Consider the following 16,014-nt stretch of genomic DNA (forward strand, 5'->3'; position numbering starts at 1 on the left):
TTGTTGATAGCGGTGGTGGAGGTGACATCGGCTACAAAGATGGGGACGGCGGCGGCAATGAATATATAATGATGAAAGTAGGGAGTTGGTAGCAGTGAATAGCAATAGTGATGGTTGTGATGTCAGATGTGGTTGATGGTAGATAATGGTAATGGTGGTTGACAATGGTAGTAGTGATGGTGGAGGTGATTAGTGGTGGTGGCTGGTGATTGTGGATAGAGTAATAATGAATATTATTCACACAAGAATACCTCTATTAAGACTGTGTTCTAGATTCTTATTGATATTAAGACTATGTTCAGATCTTAATAATTGAAACCTATTCAGAACAATTAAATTCTTAAACTTTAATTAAAACAAATGTACTTAATGGTAAAATGTCTGAATCATTAAAACTTGAAGCTTCATTAAGTACGAACAAATGAATCCTTCGAAATAGGTATTGATTTAATCCAATGAGGGACAATTGAGACATAACAAATGCTTCAAAAGTAAAGAGTTACAATTACCATGTAGAAGCAAATGTTTCTATACTAAACAGTCTGCATATAGGTTCTAGAAAGATAGTCATTGTTACTAATACTTCATGGAAGTTGTAACATTCTCTGAAACACGAAGTGTTAGCTAGCTACTATGTTATTGAATCTGCATCATAAACATATTGTAGAAGTTCTTGTTCAAGCGTAGGGCTAGTACGTCTCATCACTTCCCATCCCTCGGAGGATGATATGGTTATGAAGTTCCTCACTATCATACGAATACAAACCACTATAAGTCGTGGTGCATCACAGTTCCTTCCCAACTGAAGCCCATCTATCACATTATCAGGGTTCAACCGATCCTGCTCGAAAAGGCGTGTGCAGACTCTTCTAAGTGATGGTACCGAATAAGAATGTGATAAGACTAACAAAGGAAGAACAAACTTCTTCATTTGTCTTTCTCCATAACTGCAGTAGGACAAACAAGGTGAGATAAATTTCAAGTATCCATTGTAGCTGAACAACCAAAGGAAATTGTGTAACTTAGTCTTGAAATTTGCAAATACTTTGAACCACTTTAAGATATCAAAACTCTTGGGTTCGAAAGTAATCAGAGCGTCATGCAGAAGTTTATAATTGCAAATTATACACCCGATAAATCGGATGACAAAGAACTAAGCTAAAAAGCATATATTATTATAAGATTTGAAAAATTGGCCTACATATGAAAACCTAATATAAAAGAAAAGTATAAAAACCCCCTAAATAAAACTCTTACGTTGTGGATGCAGTTATTCTGTTTTGGTATGAGAAGAGGTAGTTCAAATTTATAGAGTTTTAAACTTTTTCTATAAGGAAAAGAATAACCCGGATAGGAAAGAAAATGATGTTTTCCTTTCAGAAAAAGTAAAAGCAATTACAGTAATATTTTGAATTTCCTTCAAAAGAAAAATAAAATTTACAGATGATGGGCAAAACGTAACAAAAACTTTTACTATTATATCGTGTATTTCCTTGTGTTAGAAAATGCATCAACAAGGCCATGGCAGACTAGCTCACCACCATTACAATGTGGTGGAAAAGCCTTTCGTGGCCTTGTCGATTCTATTAACAGAAAGTATGAAACACAGATGTGAATTGTGTGTGTAATATAATCAATCCAATTTGAAAAGATGCAAACGTTAAACGTCAATAGATACTTAGGTAAACACAAGGAAAAACGTTTGGCATACCAGGCTGAGTAGAGGAAACAAATGAATATAAACACAGCATCATGGGGAAACCTAAGAATTTTTATGCATCTGATACCATTTTTTACTTTGGATTGTTGTACAAGATTACCCAGTATCGGCGAGGCAATCTTCTATGGACAACACAAGGGAAAAGTGTGATGTAGCAACTTTATTATGGCTCGTTATGCATATATGAATAACAAGTAATTCTACATTCACGTTTGCAAGTATTATAAATGAAGACGAAAATAGTACTGACCAAAAGAGTAGAATGAGCAAGAATAAATGATCCATTATCGGTACTTATATGTACATCTGCTCCATATCCATCTTTAAAAAATTTGTCCCATGTATCTCGAGTTTCTTTAGGGACACGATAAGACTTACCATGTCCTCTATCATGAGTAATGGATTTCGAATAGATTTTACTAGGAGGAGGTGGAGGCTTTGGGATATTACATGCATTATAAACTGAAGACTTTCGATCTTCATGAGAATCCAAAGTGTGTTTCGACTCTTCTCCTTCTATTCGTATGTTAAAGCATTCACCAAAAGATTCAGGAGCCGAGGATAACCTGGGATAATCAATTTCAGGCGATGTCATCAACTATCAGATCAAACTAATTAGTTAACGATAACAAAATGTCACGACCACCTAAATAATGCGAAATTGAAAATTTAAGACTTGTAACTTATGCCTGAGAATAAATATAACAATACGAAATGCAGTTGAATAACCCAAATCAACAATCAAAAGGTAAGCATCTACTTGCAGAGTAGTAAAGGACTAATATTCCTTTTTTGAAAATTTCAAACATATTAAGGGAATGGAATGGAATAACCATTATTATAAACTTACAATACTAATGAACATTAAGAATCATTGGATAGCATAAGGGCTACAAATAGTGTGCTTATTATGGTTGAAAATATTTTCCTATTTTCTTATTGTTTTTGGTCAAAAAAAGAAAATCTTTAGAAAAATAAGAATTACTCAAGGAAAGAAGAGAACAAATTCTACAAGTGGCATGCTATATTGATTGTGTTATTTCCACCCTCCAACATACCTCATCTTCACCCATATCCCTAGTAGGGAGAGTTGGCAAAATAGCCACTCTCCAAACTTAATTGAACATTAAGACAAAAGTCTTGAATAATTTGTGGTATACCCATTATTAATGACATCATGGTTCTTGTATGGAAGTATGGGAGGAGAAGCGACTGAATGAGATTATATGGGTATATGGAGTATGGGTATATGGTCCAAATTATATGTGGTATACCCACAAGAAGCAACTGAATGGTGATTATATGGAAGTATGGGAGGAGACGCCCAAAAGCTGGAATTGAAAATCTTTTAATAAGACGATAGTGCCCACTGCATTGTGTCATAATGATTCATATGACGATATGATTGCAAGCGTAATTGAAGTCGGTGACTTAATTTGCGAGCCAAATGACTTCGTGATTAGCTATCAAATGAATGGGAGAAGAAAAATACATCCCACATTCATACAAAATGATAGGCACGTGAGCTTGTACATATTAGATATTGATATTGATATTGATGTCTCTAGGCCTACATTGAGGATAAACGTCAATGCAAGGTCTCCAATTGTACCAACAAATTCATTTAACAGCGACAATGATTCGATTGGAAATGAAAAATTGGGTGATCATTCAAAGGAGAGCTTGGGTGATAATTCAAATGAGAGCTCGGGTGATAATTCAATGAATATACAGATGATCCAACTAATGTGAAAAATCAATCGGTAAATGCGAAAGATCACGAATTCGAATGTTGTGAAGAAATGCAGGGAAAAAATAGGATCACAATCCAACCATTCCTTCTCCGATGGAACTAATTTATGTATAAACCAAACTTTTAATATCAAAAACGAGTTGTAATTGTTATTAGCGAAAGCGGCGGTAAAAAAGTCCATTGATTTTGCTACTGTGAAGAGTTTTACTAATACTTAAATGTGAAATATGTATCTCGCAAATGTGCATGGATGTTGCGGGCGAGGAAATATGAGTGGTTGGATAGATTTCGTATCTACAAGTACATTGGCGAATATAGTTGTGGCATTGAATATGCCAACAATACCCATAGAAATTTTTTAATCATAGTCATTGTTTCACTTTATGTAAATATGTATTGTGATGGCAAGGGTACAAATGTTTAAGAGATACAAAGAGCTATGTTTAATTCTTTTTATTGTAGTCCAAGCTATTGAAAATATTGGAAGAGTGGTGTGGTTGCTAAGGAAATGGTCCGAGGGAAAGCGGAGAACAGATATTCATGTTTACAAGCTTGTTCTTACATGTTCGAGACACTTAATGTTGGTCTAGTTACTGTCTCATGATAAACGAGGATAGTCATAGGTTCATGTATTATTTCTTTGCCTTTGGTGCTTGCATTAAGGAATTTGCCCACATGAAAAAGGTAATTACGGTTGATGATACTCATTTACGTGGTAAATACAAGGGTGTTTGGTTGAACGTTGTTGCACAAGATACGGAGAATCACGTTTATCCAATTGTCTTTTGTGTCGTGGACAAAGAGAATGATGCATCCTGGACATTCTTCTTTAAGAAATTGAAGGAAATTATGCATGGTCAATGAACCATATTTGTGTGTTTTATCTCCAATAGACACAAGAGTGTCATCAACGGTACTGTGAACATTTACAATCGTGCTTACCACAGATATTGTATGAGGCACCTCGGTGAAAATCTTTGTGTAAATCATCATTGTGGAGATTACCTTTATCGTTACCACAATGTGGAAAAGGATTATTCTTTGGTAGAGTTTGACAATTATTTTGTAGAACTCAAGAACATATGCCCCGCTGCAGCTGTCGTCCTTGATCATGATATTGGTTTTGAGAAGTGGAGCACACATTTTCCTAGCAATAGATCTGATGTTATGACCACAAATATTGCCGAGTCACTCAATGTTATGTTGATAGACAAAAGAGATTATCCTGTGACATCTAGGGAGAGGCATGCGTGTACCGTCAAATCAATGGGTAATCAAAATCGCAAGAAAAAAATGATCTAGGGTGACTGTTTGTATGTAAAGAATGTAACCGGGGACAACAATTAATTTTCCATGTTCGGTGCCGGTGTTACAACCGATGTGGACTTACTATAAAAGTCATGTTCATGTAGGGAATATGACTTGATCAAGATACTTTGTGCTCACGCGATGGCCGCTTTGCGATCAAAGCTTGACAATGAGTATGATATGAGCATCTATAAGTACTCTTCGCCTTTGTATAAAGTTGAAGCATACCTTCTTGCATACATGGATTCTATTAATGTTGTCCCTCTCAAGCCGGAATGGTGTGTTCCAGAAGAATTGCTTAATGTGAAGATTCTTCCGCCTCTTGTCGATAACAAGCTTGGAAGAAAAAGAAGAAAACATGTCAAAGGCATCGGTGAGAATTTCAAGAGCAAGAGAAGGAACAAAGGTTCAATTTGTAAGAGAACTAGACACAAGAGAACTACAATATGGGTGAACAACAACAAATTTTAAACAAGCTTGATTGAATTTGTTTTTGTAATCAAGCTATTTTTTTTTTGGCTACTGTAACCGAGTTACTGCCAACGATTATTGTGATTAGTCATGATCTAATATAGATCAATGAAAATATGACATACATTTGTACGTATAAATGTTTATTACTGAGTCCGCCTTTTCTTTATTAGACGGTGTATTATTAACATATGAAGATTCATGGTATTCGTGATGCAATGATTTTAATGCATGAATTAGAATGCTTAAAGTGTTGGAATTAATGCATCAATGTTTAGGCTTCCAAAATTGTCTATTAGTTTTTCAAGAAGTCTTTTTAGAATTTCGTAGTACATGTATCTAGTAAATTGTGATACATGTATTTAGTTATTTGTGCAAGACTTTTTGTTTTCTATTTTGAGTAGTATAAATAGTGATGTAGTTGATGATTGTAATCATCTCAAGTGGCCTTAAGTAGCCTATAATGAACTTGAGCATTTTCTAAAGATATTATTTTTCCTTTCATATTTTCTACAAATTGGTATCAAGAGCAGGTTTTCGTTCTTAATCTAGGGTTAGGTGAAGAAAAAAATATGGCATCCAAAACAAATGAAGGTGCTGATTCTTCAGTTGTTCTTCATTTTTTGATGGAACTGATTTTGAATACTAGATTATAAGAATGAGAACACATTTGAAAGCTGAAGGTTTGTGGACTATTGTTGCAAATGGCTTTGAAGAGCCAGAAAACGATGGTGATCTTACAGCAGCAGAGATGAAAAATCTTGAGGCTAAGTATCGTCAAGATGCAAAAGCCTTGAGCAAAATCCAAATGGGAGTCTCAAGAGCATATTTTGCAAAAATTGCTACTTGTGAGACTGCAAAGGAAGCTTGGGATTTTCTGGAAACTGAGGTGTATGGTGACGAAAAGGTACGCACTATAAATCTTCAAACTCTTAGAAGAGAGTTTCAAAATTTAAAGATGATAGAATCTGAAAAAATTGATGAATATTGCACAAGAGTCATGAATATTGTTAATGAAATGAGAAATCATAGTGATACAATTTCTGACCAACAAGTTGTGGAAAAGATTCTAATTAGTGTCACAGAAAAGTATGAGTACATCGTTGGTATCACTGAGGAGACGAAAGATCTTTCTAAGCTTTCCATCAAAGAGCTAGTTGGATCATTTCGTGCACACGAGAAGCGAAGATTTTTTCGTGAAGATCAACCCAAAGAGACGGCTTTCCAGTCTAAAATAAATGAGAATTCTCAAAATTTCTCAAAAAATCATCAGAAGAAAAATCAAAAGCCAAAAAAGAAGCAGGATCATGATGGTTCTTCCAAGAAGGTTGAAGAAAAAGGTGAGAAAAACTCTAGTCTTTTTTGTAAAGTTTGCAAAAAGACTAATCACAATGCAGAAAAATGTTGGCACAAAGGCAAGCCCCAATGTAACTTTTGTAAAAAGTTTGGCCACGTTGAAAAGGATTGTTGGCACAAGAAACGGGAGCAAGCAAATTTTTGTGAAAAACATGAGGAAGAAAGGGAAGAAAACCTTTTCTTTGCTTCTAAATCTGATGCTTCAACAAAAAGCAATGAATGATATGTTGATAGTGGTTGTAGTAATCACATGACTGGAGATGAAAAGGCTTTCCTCTCAATTAATAATAGCATCACTACTAAAGTGAAGATGGGGAATGGAGCCTTAGTTGATGCGAAAGGTAAAGGTACTATTTCGATCAACATGAAAGGATGCGGTAAGCAAATTCATGATGTTCTTTATGTTCCTGACTTGGAAGAAAATTTGCTTAGTGTTGGTCAACTCATGGAAAATGGTTATTCTCTTGTGTTTAGAGATAATTATTGCAAGATTTATGATAAAATTGAGCCAAATCAAGTCATTGTTGAAGTAAAGATGATAAAAAGAAACTTCCCTTTGCAATTTCATTACAATGCATTAAAAAATGAAATTGTAGATGATTCATGGCTTTGGCACAAAAGATTTTGTCACTTGAATTTTCATGGTTTAAAGCTTCTCAAGCAAAAGGACATGGTGCAAGGCCTTCCTGAGATACATACTGAGGTGGATACATGTGAAAGTTGTATAATGGGAAAGCAACACAGGAAGTCTTTTCCAAAAGGGGTGTCTTGGAGAGCAAGTGTATTTTTGGAACTAATTCATACCGACATTTGTGGACCAATGAAGACTCCATCTCTTGGAAGTCAAAGGTATTTTCTAATATTTATTGATGATTTCTCAAGAATGACTTGGGTTTATTTCTTGAAAGAAAAGTCAGAAGCATTTGCTACATTCAAGAAATTTAAAGCCCTTGTTGAGAAGCAAAAAGGTTGCAGCATCAAAACCATTCGCAGTGATCGAGGAGGTGAATACACAAGTCGAGAATTTGAAGAATATTGCAAAAATGAAGGCATTCAGAAGCAACTTACAGCAGGGTATACTCCTCAACAAAATGGTGTATCTGAAAGAAGAAATAGAACAATTGTTGAAATGGCCAGAACTATGATGAATGAGAAAGGGCTGCCAAAATATTTTTGGGCAGAAGCAGTGCATACAGCAGTTCACATCCTTAACAGGTGTCCAACAAAGGCACTAAAGGACAAGACACCAGTTGAAGCTTGGAGTGGAATTAAACCTTCTGTAAGTCATTTTAAAATTTTTGGGTGTATTTGTTATGCTCATGTACCTGCTGAGAAAAGAACAAAATTGGATGAAAAAAGTCAAAAATGTATCTTTCTTGGTTATAGTGATGTGACAAAAGGATATAGGCTTCTCGATGTCAAAACTAACAAACTTGTTGTTAGTAGAGATGTCATTTTTGATGAAAAAACAACATGGAATTGGGAGGATAAAAAGATAGAGAATACTGCTATCATATCTTCAAATCAAGAAGAGGATGAGAAAGATGAAGATGTCTCTCAAGGGGGAGAAATCCCAGATTCAGATAATGAAGAACCGCCTCCAAGAGGAACAAAAATGTTGAGTGACATTTATCAAAGATGTAATTTTGCCGGTGTTGAGCCAGAAAATTATGAAGAAGCAATAAAGCATGATGTTTGGAAGAAAGCCATGGAAGAAGAAATTCGAATGATCGGAAAAAATAATACTTGGGAGCTTGTGGCTATTCCTAGAGAAAGAGAAGTTGTAAGTCTAAAATGGATTTACAAAATCAAACTCAATCAGGAAGGAGATATTCAAAAGCACAAAGCAAGGTTGGTTGCTAGAGGCTTCACGCAAAAACCAGGTATTGATTTTTATGAAACTTTCTCTCCAGTTGCTCGTCTTGAGACAATTAGAACTGTAATTGTTGTTGCTGCACAAAAGAAATGGAAGATATTTCAACTTGATGTTAAATCAGCATTTCTGAATGGAAAACTTGATGAAGAGATTTATGTTGAGCAACCTCAAGGATTTTTTGTTCAAGGGGGAGAAGAAAAGGTGTATAGACTAAAAAAAGCTCTTTACGGGCTGAAGCAAGCTCCAAGAGCCTGGTACAATGAAATTGATACATACTTTCTGAAAAATAATTTTCAGAGAAGTAAAAGTGAAGCCACTTTGTATGTGAAGAAAGAACATGGCAGCATTATCATTGTTTGTCTCTATGTGGATGATTTGCTCTTTACAGGAAATGATGTAAAGATGATGCAAAATTTCAAACAAGATATGATGCAAGCTTATGAAATGAGTGATCTTGGATTGCTAAATTATTTCTTGGGCATCGAAGTTTCTCAAGTGAAAGAAGGAATTTTTATTTCTCAAAAGAAGTATACTAAAAGTATTCTTCAAAAATTCAAAATGATGGATTGCAGGTCTGTGGCCATACCATTAGCAGCAAATGAGAAGTTTAGAAAAGATGATGGAGAAAAGAAAGTTAATAGCTCACTTTTTAGGAGTTTGATTGGAAGTTTGCTATATCTTACTTCAACAAGGCCAGATATTATGTTTGCTGCTAGTTTATTATCCAGATTCATGCAAGAACCAAGCCAAGTGCATTTTGGAGCTGCAAAGCGTGTTCTACGCTACTTGCAAGGAACAATGGATTATGGGATAATGTACAAATTTGGTGGAAATTTGAACTTAATTGGTTATTCTGATAGTGATTGGGCTGGAAGTATAGATGACATGAAGAGTACTTCTGGTTATGCTTTCTTATTTGGATCAAGCATTTGTTCTTGGTTATCAAAAAAGCAAAGTGTTTTTGCTCAATCCACTGCCGAAGCAGAATATGTTTCAGCATCTAAGGATACTTCTCAAGCTATTTGGCTTAGGAGAATATTTGAAGACATTGGTGAAAAACAAAAAAAAAGTGACCATTCTGTATTGTGAAAACAAATCAGCAATTGCAATTGCCAAGAATCCGGTCAGCCATGAAAGATCAAAACATATTTTCATCAAGTATCATTTTATCCGAGAAGCACAAGAGAAAGGCAAAATTTTGTTGCATTATTGTCAGACAGGAGAACAACTTGCTGACATTTTCACCAAAGCACTTTCTAGAGAAAAATTTTGATGCATTGGAGTTATAAAACAAATGCATTATGAGGGAGTGTTGGAATTAATGCATCAATGTTTAGTTTTCTGANTGCATTATTGTCAGACAGGAGAACAACTTGCTGACATCTTCACCAAAGCACTTCCTAGAGAAATTTTTTGCTATCTTCGAGAACGCATTGGAGTTATCAAGCAAATGCATTAAGGGGGAGTGTTAGAATGAATGCATCAATGTTTAGTCTTCCAAAATTGTCTCTTAGTGTTTCAAGAAGTCTTTTTAGAATTTCGTNTTTCAAGAAGTCTCTTTAGAATTTCGTAATACATGTATCTAGTAAATTGTGATACATGTATTTCGTTATTTGTGCAAGACTTTTTATTTTTATTTTGAGTAGTATAAATAATAATGTAGTTGATGATTGTAATATCTCAAGTGGCCTTAAGTATCCTATAATAAACTTGAGCATTTTCTAAAGATATTATTTTTCCTCATATTTTCTACATAAAGAAGGAAGTGTGTTGTAAAAAAAAAGTCATGATCTGATTTTGTGTATTCTAATGCATGTGTATCTTTATGTGTATGAAAATATGTACTGATTGTATATAAAAAAAAAATCAAATGTTAATTGTGAAATATGCATATGAAAATATGTATTGGTTGTCAAAATATATAGACCTCTGAAACAATCATTGCATATCTATGTATGGTGTGTGTATGATCAATGATATTTACACTCTGACATTAGTAAGGTATATTCGGGTTTATGTCTATGTTAAAGCATTGTCGATACTGCATGTACTAGAATATGATGCTTATATATAGACCAAAACTAGTAGTTTTTGAAAAAGACAACAATTAATTAATAATAAATTATATTTTTTTGAAATTTATCCAATTAAATAAGTTTATACAAGTCATATGATCATTTAAGAGTCCACATAAATTGGGTGTGATGATTAGAGATGTATGAGGAAGAGTTGTAGTTATACAATCAAAATTCTTATAACAATGTTTGAGAAAACATAAGTATGATGTAAGGATGTCTTGTAATACTATGAATACTCTAAAAATGACTTTCATCGTAATTGTGTAGATAAGTAATTTTCTAGAAAAATGATTTTCATCGTATCAAAAGTATACTCTTAACTATAAATAAAACGTTTAAGAGTGCTTGTAATACTATGAATACTCTAAAAGGATTTTTACATAAATAGTCAGTCAGATTCACTGTTTACTTTTTCTAGTCGATATACTGAGTGTACCCCGGAATTATAGGTGTTGGGTGTGTTTGATGGACATTGTGGAACAGCATTGGATCATGGAGTGGAAGCAGTTAGATATGGATCCACAAAAGGATTGGATTACATCATTGTCAAGAATTATTGGGGGCAAAATGGGGAGAGAAAGGTTTTATTAGGATGAAGAGAAATACTGGTAAGACCTCAGGCCTTAGAGGAATCAACAAAATTGCTTCTTTCCCTACCAAAAATAAGTGAAAAAAGTATTTGTGCTTTTTTTTCTTTTCTATTTGTTGAATGTTGTTTCATTTGTTGTTTGAGCATTATGTTGTATTTTGTTAAGGAACTATCCAAGGTATTCATCAAAGAAATTATATACTACATTCCCCTCAGTTTCATTTTATACGCCTTAATTTGATCGGACACGAAGACTTCTGAATGAATCTGCGTTAAACTAAAGATGTATGTATCACTACACCAAATGCTCTATGAATCATGTATCTTAAATATGTCTCATGAATATAAAGGGACGTTCTTTCTGGAACATACTAGAAATGAAGTATAACACGTAAATTCAAGGAGACATTATAAGAGTTAAAATAGTACAGAAAAGCCAGACTCATGCTAAAATGCAGAATACCTAAGGTAGCTAAAATTTGTCTATGGTCCTTATTTCTGCACAATTAATATAACACCAATGTAAATAACAATAATCCACTCAATAATCCACTCATAGTCGAGGAGTTCAATCATTCAGGAAATAGAGCGGATAATCGTTCATGCTTGAGATTCCTTGCAGATTATCGTTTGCGGTTCCCTGACCTCTTTCCTTTAGGGTGGCCAGTTAGCACAGTGGGCAATCCACTATGCATGCCACGTGACGGAACAACAAATTTGGGATCCATCGGAGCAGCAGGTGCAGCGAAACTACATACAATAACCTGGAACATAAGCCATTTAATTAGTGCCCGGATACAAGATACTAAACATATAACTTCACCAAGGTACAAAAAAAGATATTGAATATGTTAATCTGTTTCCTGCCTGCATTTGCCGGAATGGTTTCTCCCGAAGAGAAGAGGCATTCATAGGTAACGAGAGTGATATATACTCTTAACTAATTACCAATTAACACTAAATAGGATTCTGATCATCCTGTTTAGGCTTTACTTGACAAACAAAAGATACGACCCTTTTCAAAAAAAACCAGAAGAATCAAGTAGAGAAGAGAGAATACAAGAACCCCTGGCTACCAAATCCACGTAAATTTGAATTTTATAATCCCAACTAATAGTGAATTGCGAGAAATGCCTAAAAGATAGAACACATGCTACATATTTGGAACTTATGAGAAGACGAACCTCAACTGGTGATGCAACAATTAGAGCACCCGACACAGCACCACCAAAAGTCCGTTGACCAGATCCAGTTAACGATACACTCAATTCACCCATTCTGCTCTGTCATCGCCATTTTCAAATAGCAGAAACGAACCAGATAGTGTCAGTATTTTGAAAAGTCCCTACAGGAGGAAAAGGTCAAGAGCAGATTTTTATCAGCAGATCTGTGAATTCTAGAAGAGAAAATCAACAAGTAATTTCGGGCACAAAATGAAGTTGAAATCAAAGAAAAAGATTAAAACCCATATGAATTGTGGATTCTAGAAATAATAGTACAAAACGTATCTCGCGAGTAAAACGATGAAAAATGGAACAATAAATGCTACAACAAGTAAAATATATTCAGACGTTAACCTCATAAGTCGCCATTCCTCCGGATGCATCAGCTTGTAACACAGTCACATTCGATAACTCACCAGTCGCTGACACGATACAAACAGCCCTTGGACTACTGTGAATAAATGACAATATTTTTGATGACACATCCTGAAAATCGGATAATAAGGATTAGTAAGATATTGTGCGTGACTCCTAACCAAGTTAACTTCTACCGGATTTTATGAATTATTATAACAAAACTAATATGGAATAGTTGCAATTCAATAAGAATGTTTTATTCCCAAGTTTCAAATAAAATTAAATGGTTTTCAAGTCAAAGGAAATAGAAAGGATAAAGAGGTAACCTCTCCTGTTTTCACAGTTATAATATGTTGTGTGACTCCAAATCCTATCGATCCTGCAATCAGAAAACGAAGGTGGATGTGCGACATGTATTCAATCTCTCCACCCCAAAAAAAGAAACCAAAAAAAAAAAAAAAGTTACCTGGTATCTGTTGTTGGTTGGTAGTGGTAGGTACCTGGCCATTTGCAACGAACTCACCTACAATAATCTGGAATAAAGCCATTAAATCAGTGCCAGCTAAGTAAACAAATTTTGTGTCACACGGGCAACCTAGATAAACAAATGTTAGTGTGAGCATCAGTAACGAGAGTACTATATATATCTCATAATCAACGGATTGCTCACATAACTAGACCAGCTTCACTAATGACCATTTAACACTAAATCCATGAAAGACGGATAGTGTTGATTCGGATCTTCCTGTTTAGTACTATAACAATAAAAGATTGAACACATGCTGCATAAATCGATCTTTGAAACCTATGAGAAGGCAAACCTGGATAGGTGATGCAGCAGTTAGAACACCCGTCACAGAACCACCAAAAACCCAACCATTAGAATTTAGCAAATGAGACACTTAATCCACTTGTTCTGCTCCGTTGACCGCCAATTTCAGACAGCAGAAACAAACCAGATAGAGACACTATCACTAACTGTCCCTACAGGAGGAAAAGAAAAGAACAAACCAGATAGAGACACTATCACTAACTGTCTCTACAGGAGGAAAAGGAAAGCACCCAACACTATAATAATGCAGAAGAGCAGATTTTTATCAACAGATCTGTGAATTCTAGACGAGACAATCAACTAGTATTTTCACGCACAAAATGAAGTTGAAATCAAATAATAAGATTAAAATCCATATGAACATACCTCTCGAGTTAAATGACTTAAAAAGGTTATATTGCCCTCTCAACTAATGAAAATGCCCTTGTAATTAGTATGAACTAAACAAGAGCAGAGTTAAATCTTACAGTACAAGCAGAGGTGTCAAAGGTGAAAAGCATAGAAAGTCACCACAATTTATTGAAGCTTTAAGCGCAAGCCGTAAAGCACAATTCAAGTATGGGTTTAGTGAAGAAAAAAGGTACTAACAATTTTTTTAAAATAATAAGAAAATAATGAACAAACATAGAAAGGGAAATTAATTATTTGGACAAAAAAACTGAAAAATAATAATTAACTAAAATATGTGAGACGGAACATGAAAAGCTAATACAAATAAAATATTGTCAGACGTATACCTCAAAGGTCGTAGCTCCTTCGGACATGTCATCTTTTATTAGAGACACGTTTGATAATACACCAGTAGCTGACAGGATACAAACATCCCTTGGACAATTCTGAGTAAATGACAGTACTTTTGATGCCACATCCTGAAAATCAAACAATAAGGATAGAAATACAAAATATAATGACCTGCAACTTAAGGAGCCGTTTGTCCATGGAAATTTTTTCAACAGTTCTCTTTGCAAATTCATTTTTTTGGTTTGGTTATACATTAGACTCGTTTTTTGAAATGTTTTTCGAAAATGTGTTTTGAAATAGATAAAGTAGTTTCCTAAAATATTTTGTGTGACTGTCAACCAAGTCAGCTTCTACCAAATTTTCTGAATTATTGTCAGCAAAACTAATACGGGACAGTGTATTTTGAGTCATAAGAACGATTGCTGGCTATTTCCAAGTTCAACAAAAAATAAAATGTTCTTCAAGTCAAAGAAAAGATAAGGATAAAGAGGTAACCTCTCCTTTTCTCACTTCGATAATCCAAGGTAGGAATCCGAATCCTGTTGAACCTGCAATCAGAAAATGACACCGAGAAATTCTATTGATGATGCCTAATGGTGGATGAAACAACACAGGATAATGGGGAAATATATTATACAGAGTAAGTGGAACATATATTCAATCTCCCAACCACCCATCCCAAAAAAAAAAAAAAGAATTCAAAAAAGGAGAAAAATGAAAGAAAAGAACAAGAAAATCAGCATTCATCTTTTATTGCATACAATCCACGATCATTCATGAACATGTTAGAATTAATTCAACAACGCAGAAATTCCTAATATAAATTTCGGAAACGAAGGAATCAGTTTCACAACTCTTATGGTAAAAGAGTAACAATATACCATTGTAATACTAGAAGTGGAGTCTAGGGAAGGTAGAGTTTACGTACACCTCAGTGTTTTGGACAGAGAAAGGCAACAAGGGCATGCCTCACCACAACGCGAGCTACTCGCCTTTTTGAAGTGTGGCATAAATTAACACCAAAAAAATAAATATTTAATTTCATATATAAATAGTCAAAATCTCGATAGCAATAGCAATAACAAATTAACAAATATTTCAATACAAAAATTGAAAAAATAGATAGTACATACTAAAGTGTAGAACTTGAATGAGAAAAAAAAAATACAAGTCGTAATAGTGAGAAAAAAACAAAACACAAGTCAAAATAGTGAGGAAAAAAACAAAACACAAGTCAAAATAGTGAGAAAAAAAACAAAACACAAGTCAAAATAGTGAGAGAAAAAACAAAACACAAGTCAAAACAGTGAGAGAAAAAACAAAACACAAGTCAAAATAGTGAGAAAAAAAACAGAGGTAGAAGTAACATCTGATGAAGAAGGAGGAAATAAAAAGAAAAGAAGAAAAGAGGAGATACATATTGGATTGGAGTTGCCGGAAAAAGTCTGGCTGGTTGCCGTAGATATCTAGTTGATCGACTAGTTTGGAGTCTTAATTTAGTGCAAATTTGAAAAGAAAACCCTAAAATTACCTTCTAACTTTTCAAAAACCCTAAACTGGTCGCCTAAAGGTGATGCCTTTGTCTCCATGGCGTCACCTTATGAAGATCGCCTCGCCACAAAGCTAATAGGCAATGAAGATTCGCCTCACCTCTCACCGTTCATAACGCTACACCTTACCTCTACCTTATAGAGATAGAGGTTGTTACTA

General features: G+C 34.5%; 1 protein-coding gene across 1 annotated transcript; it reads right to left on the reverse strand.

Annotated features, from left to right (window-relative positions):
- Nucleotides 1-509: 509 nt before the first annotated feature.
- LOC107006094 (BTB/POZ and TAZ domain-containing protein 3-like) lies at nucleotides 510-2,315 on the reverse strand. The gene is made up of 3 exons (XM_015204735.2): nucleotides 1,971-2,315; nucleotides 1,712-1,842; nucleotides 510-947 (listed from the first exon to the last, which is right to left on the reverse strand). Exons 1-3 carry the CDS (start codon nucleotides 2,313-2,315, stop codon nucleotides 632-634), a joined length of 792 nt encoding a protein of 263 aa, XP_015060221.1. The 3' UTR covers nucleotides 510-631.
- Between the last annotated feature and the right edge of the window lie 13,699 nt (nucleotides 2,316-16,014).

The sequence above is a fragment of the Solanum pennellii genome, chromosome 12 (genome assembly GCF_001406875.1).
Source record: "Solanum pennellii chromosome 12, SPENNV200".
Taxonomy (NCBI): domain Eukaryota; kingdom Viridiplantae; phylum Streptophyta; class Magnoliopsida; order Solanales; family Solanaceae; genus Solanum; species Solanum pennellii.

Bases quoted from the DNA above. Each gene is read 5' to 3' on its own strand.
- LOC107006094 (XM_015204735.2), bottom strand. From the start codon at position 2,315: ATGACATCGCCTGAAATTGATTATCCCAGGTTATCCTCGGCTCCTGAA. The intron at 1,843-1,970 runs GTCAGTACTATT...TGTTGTCCATAG, and splicing joins TTGCTCATTCTACTCTTTTG to AAGATTGCCTCGCCGATACT. The intron at 948-1,711 runs GTATGCCAAACG...GTCCTACTGCAG, and splicing joins TGTTTCCTCTACTCAGCCTG to TTATGGAGAAAGACAAATGA.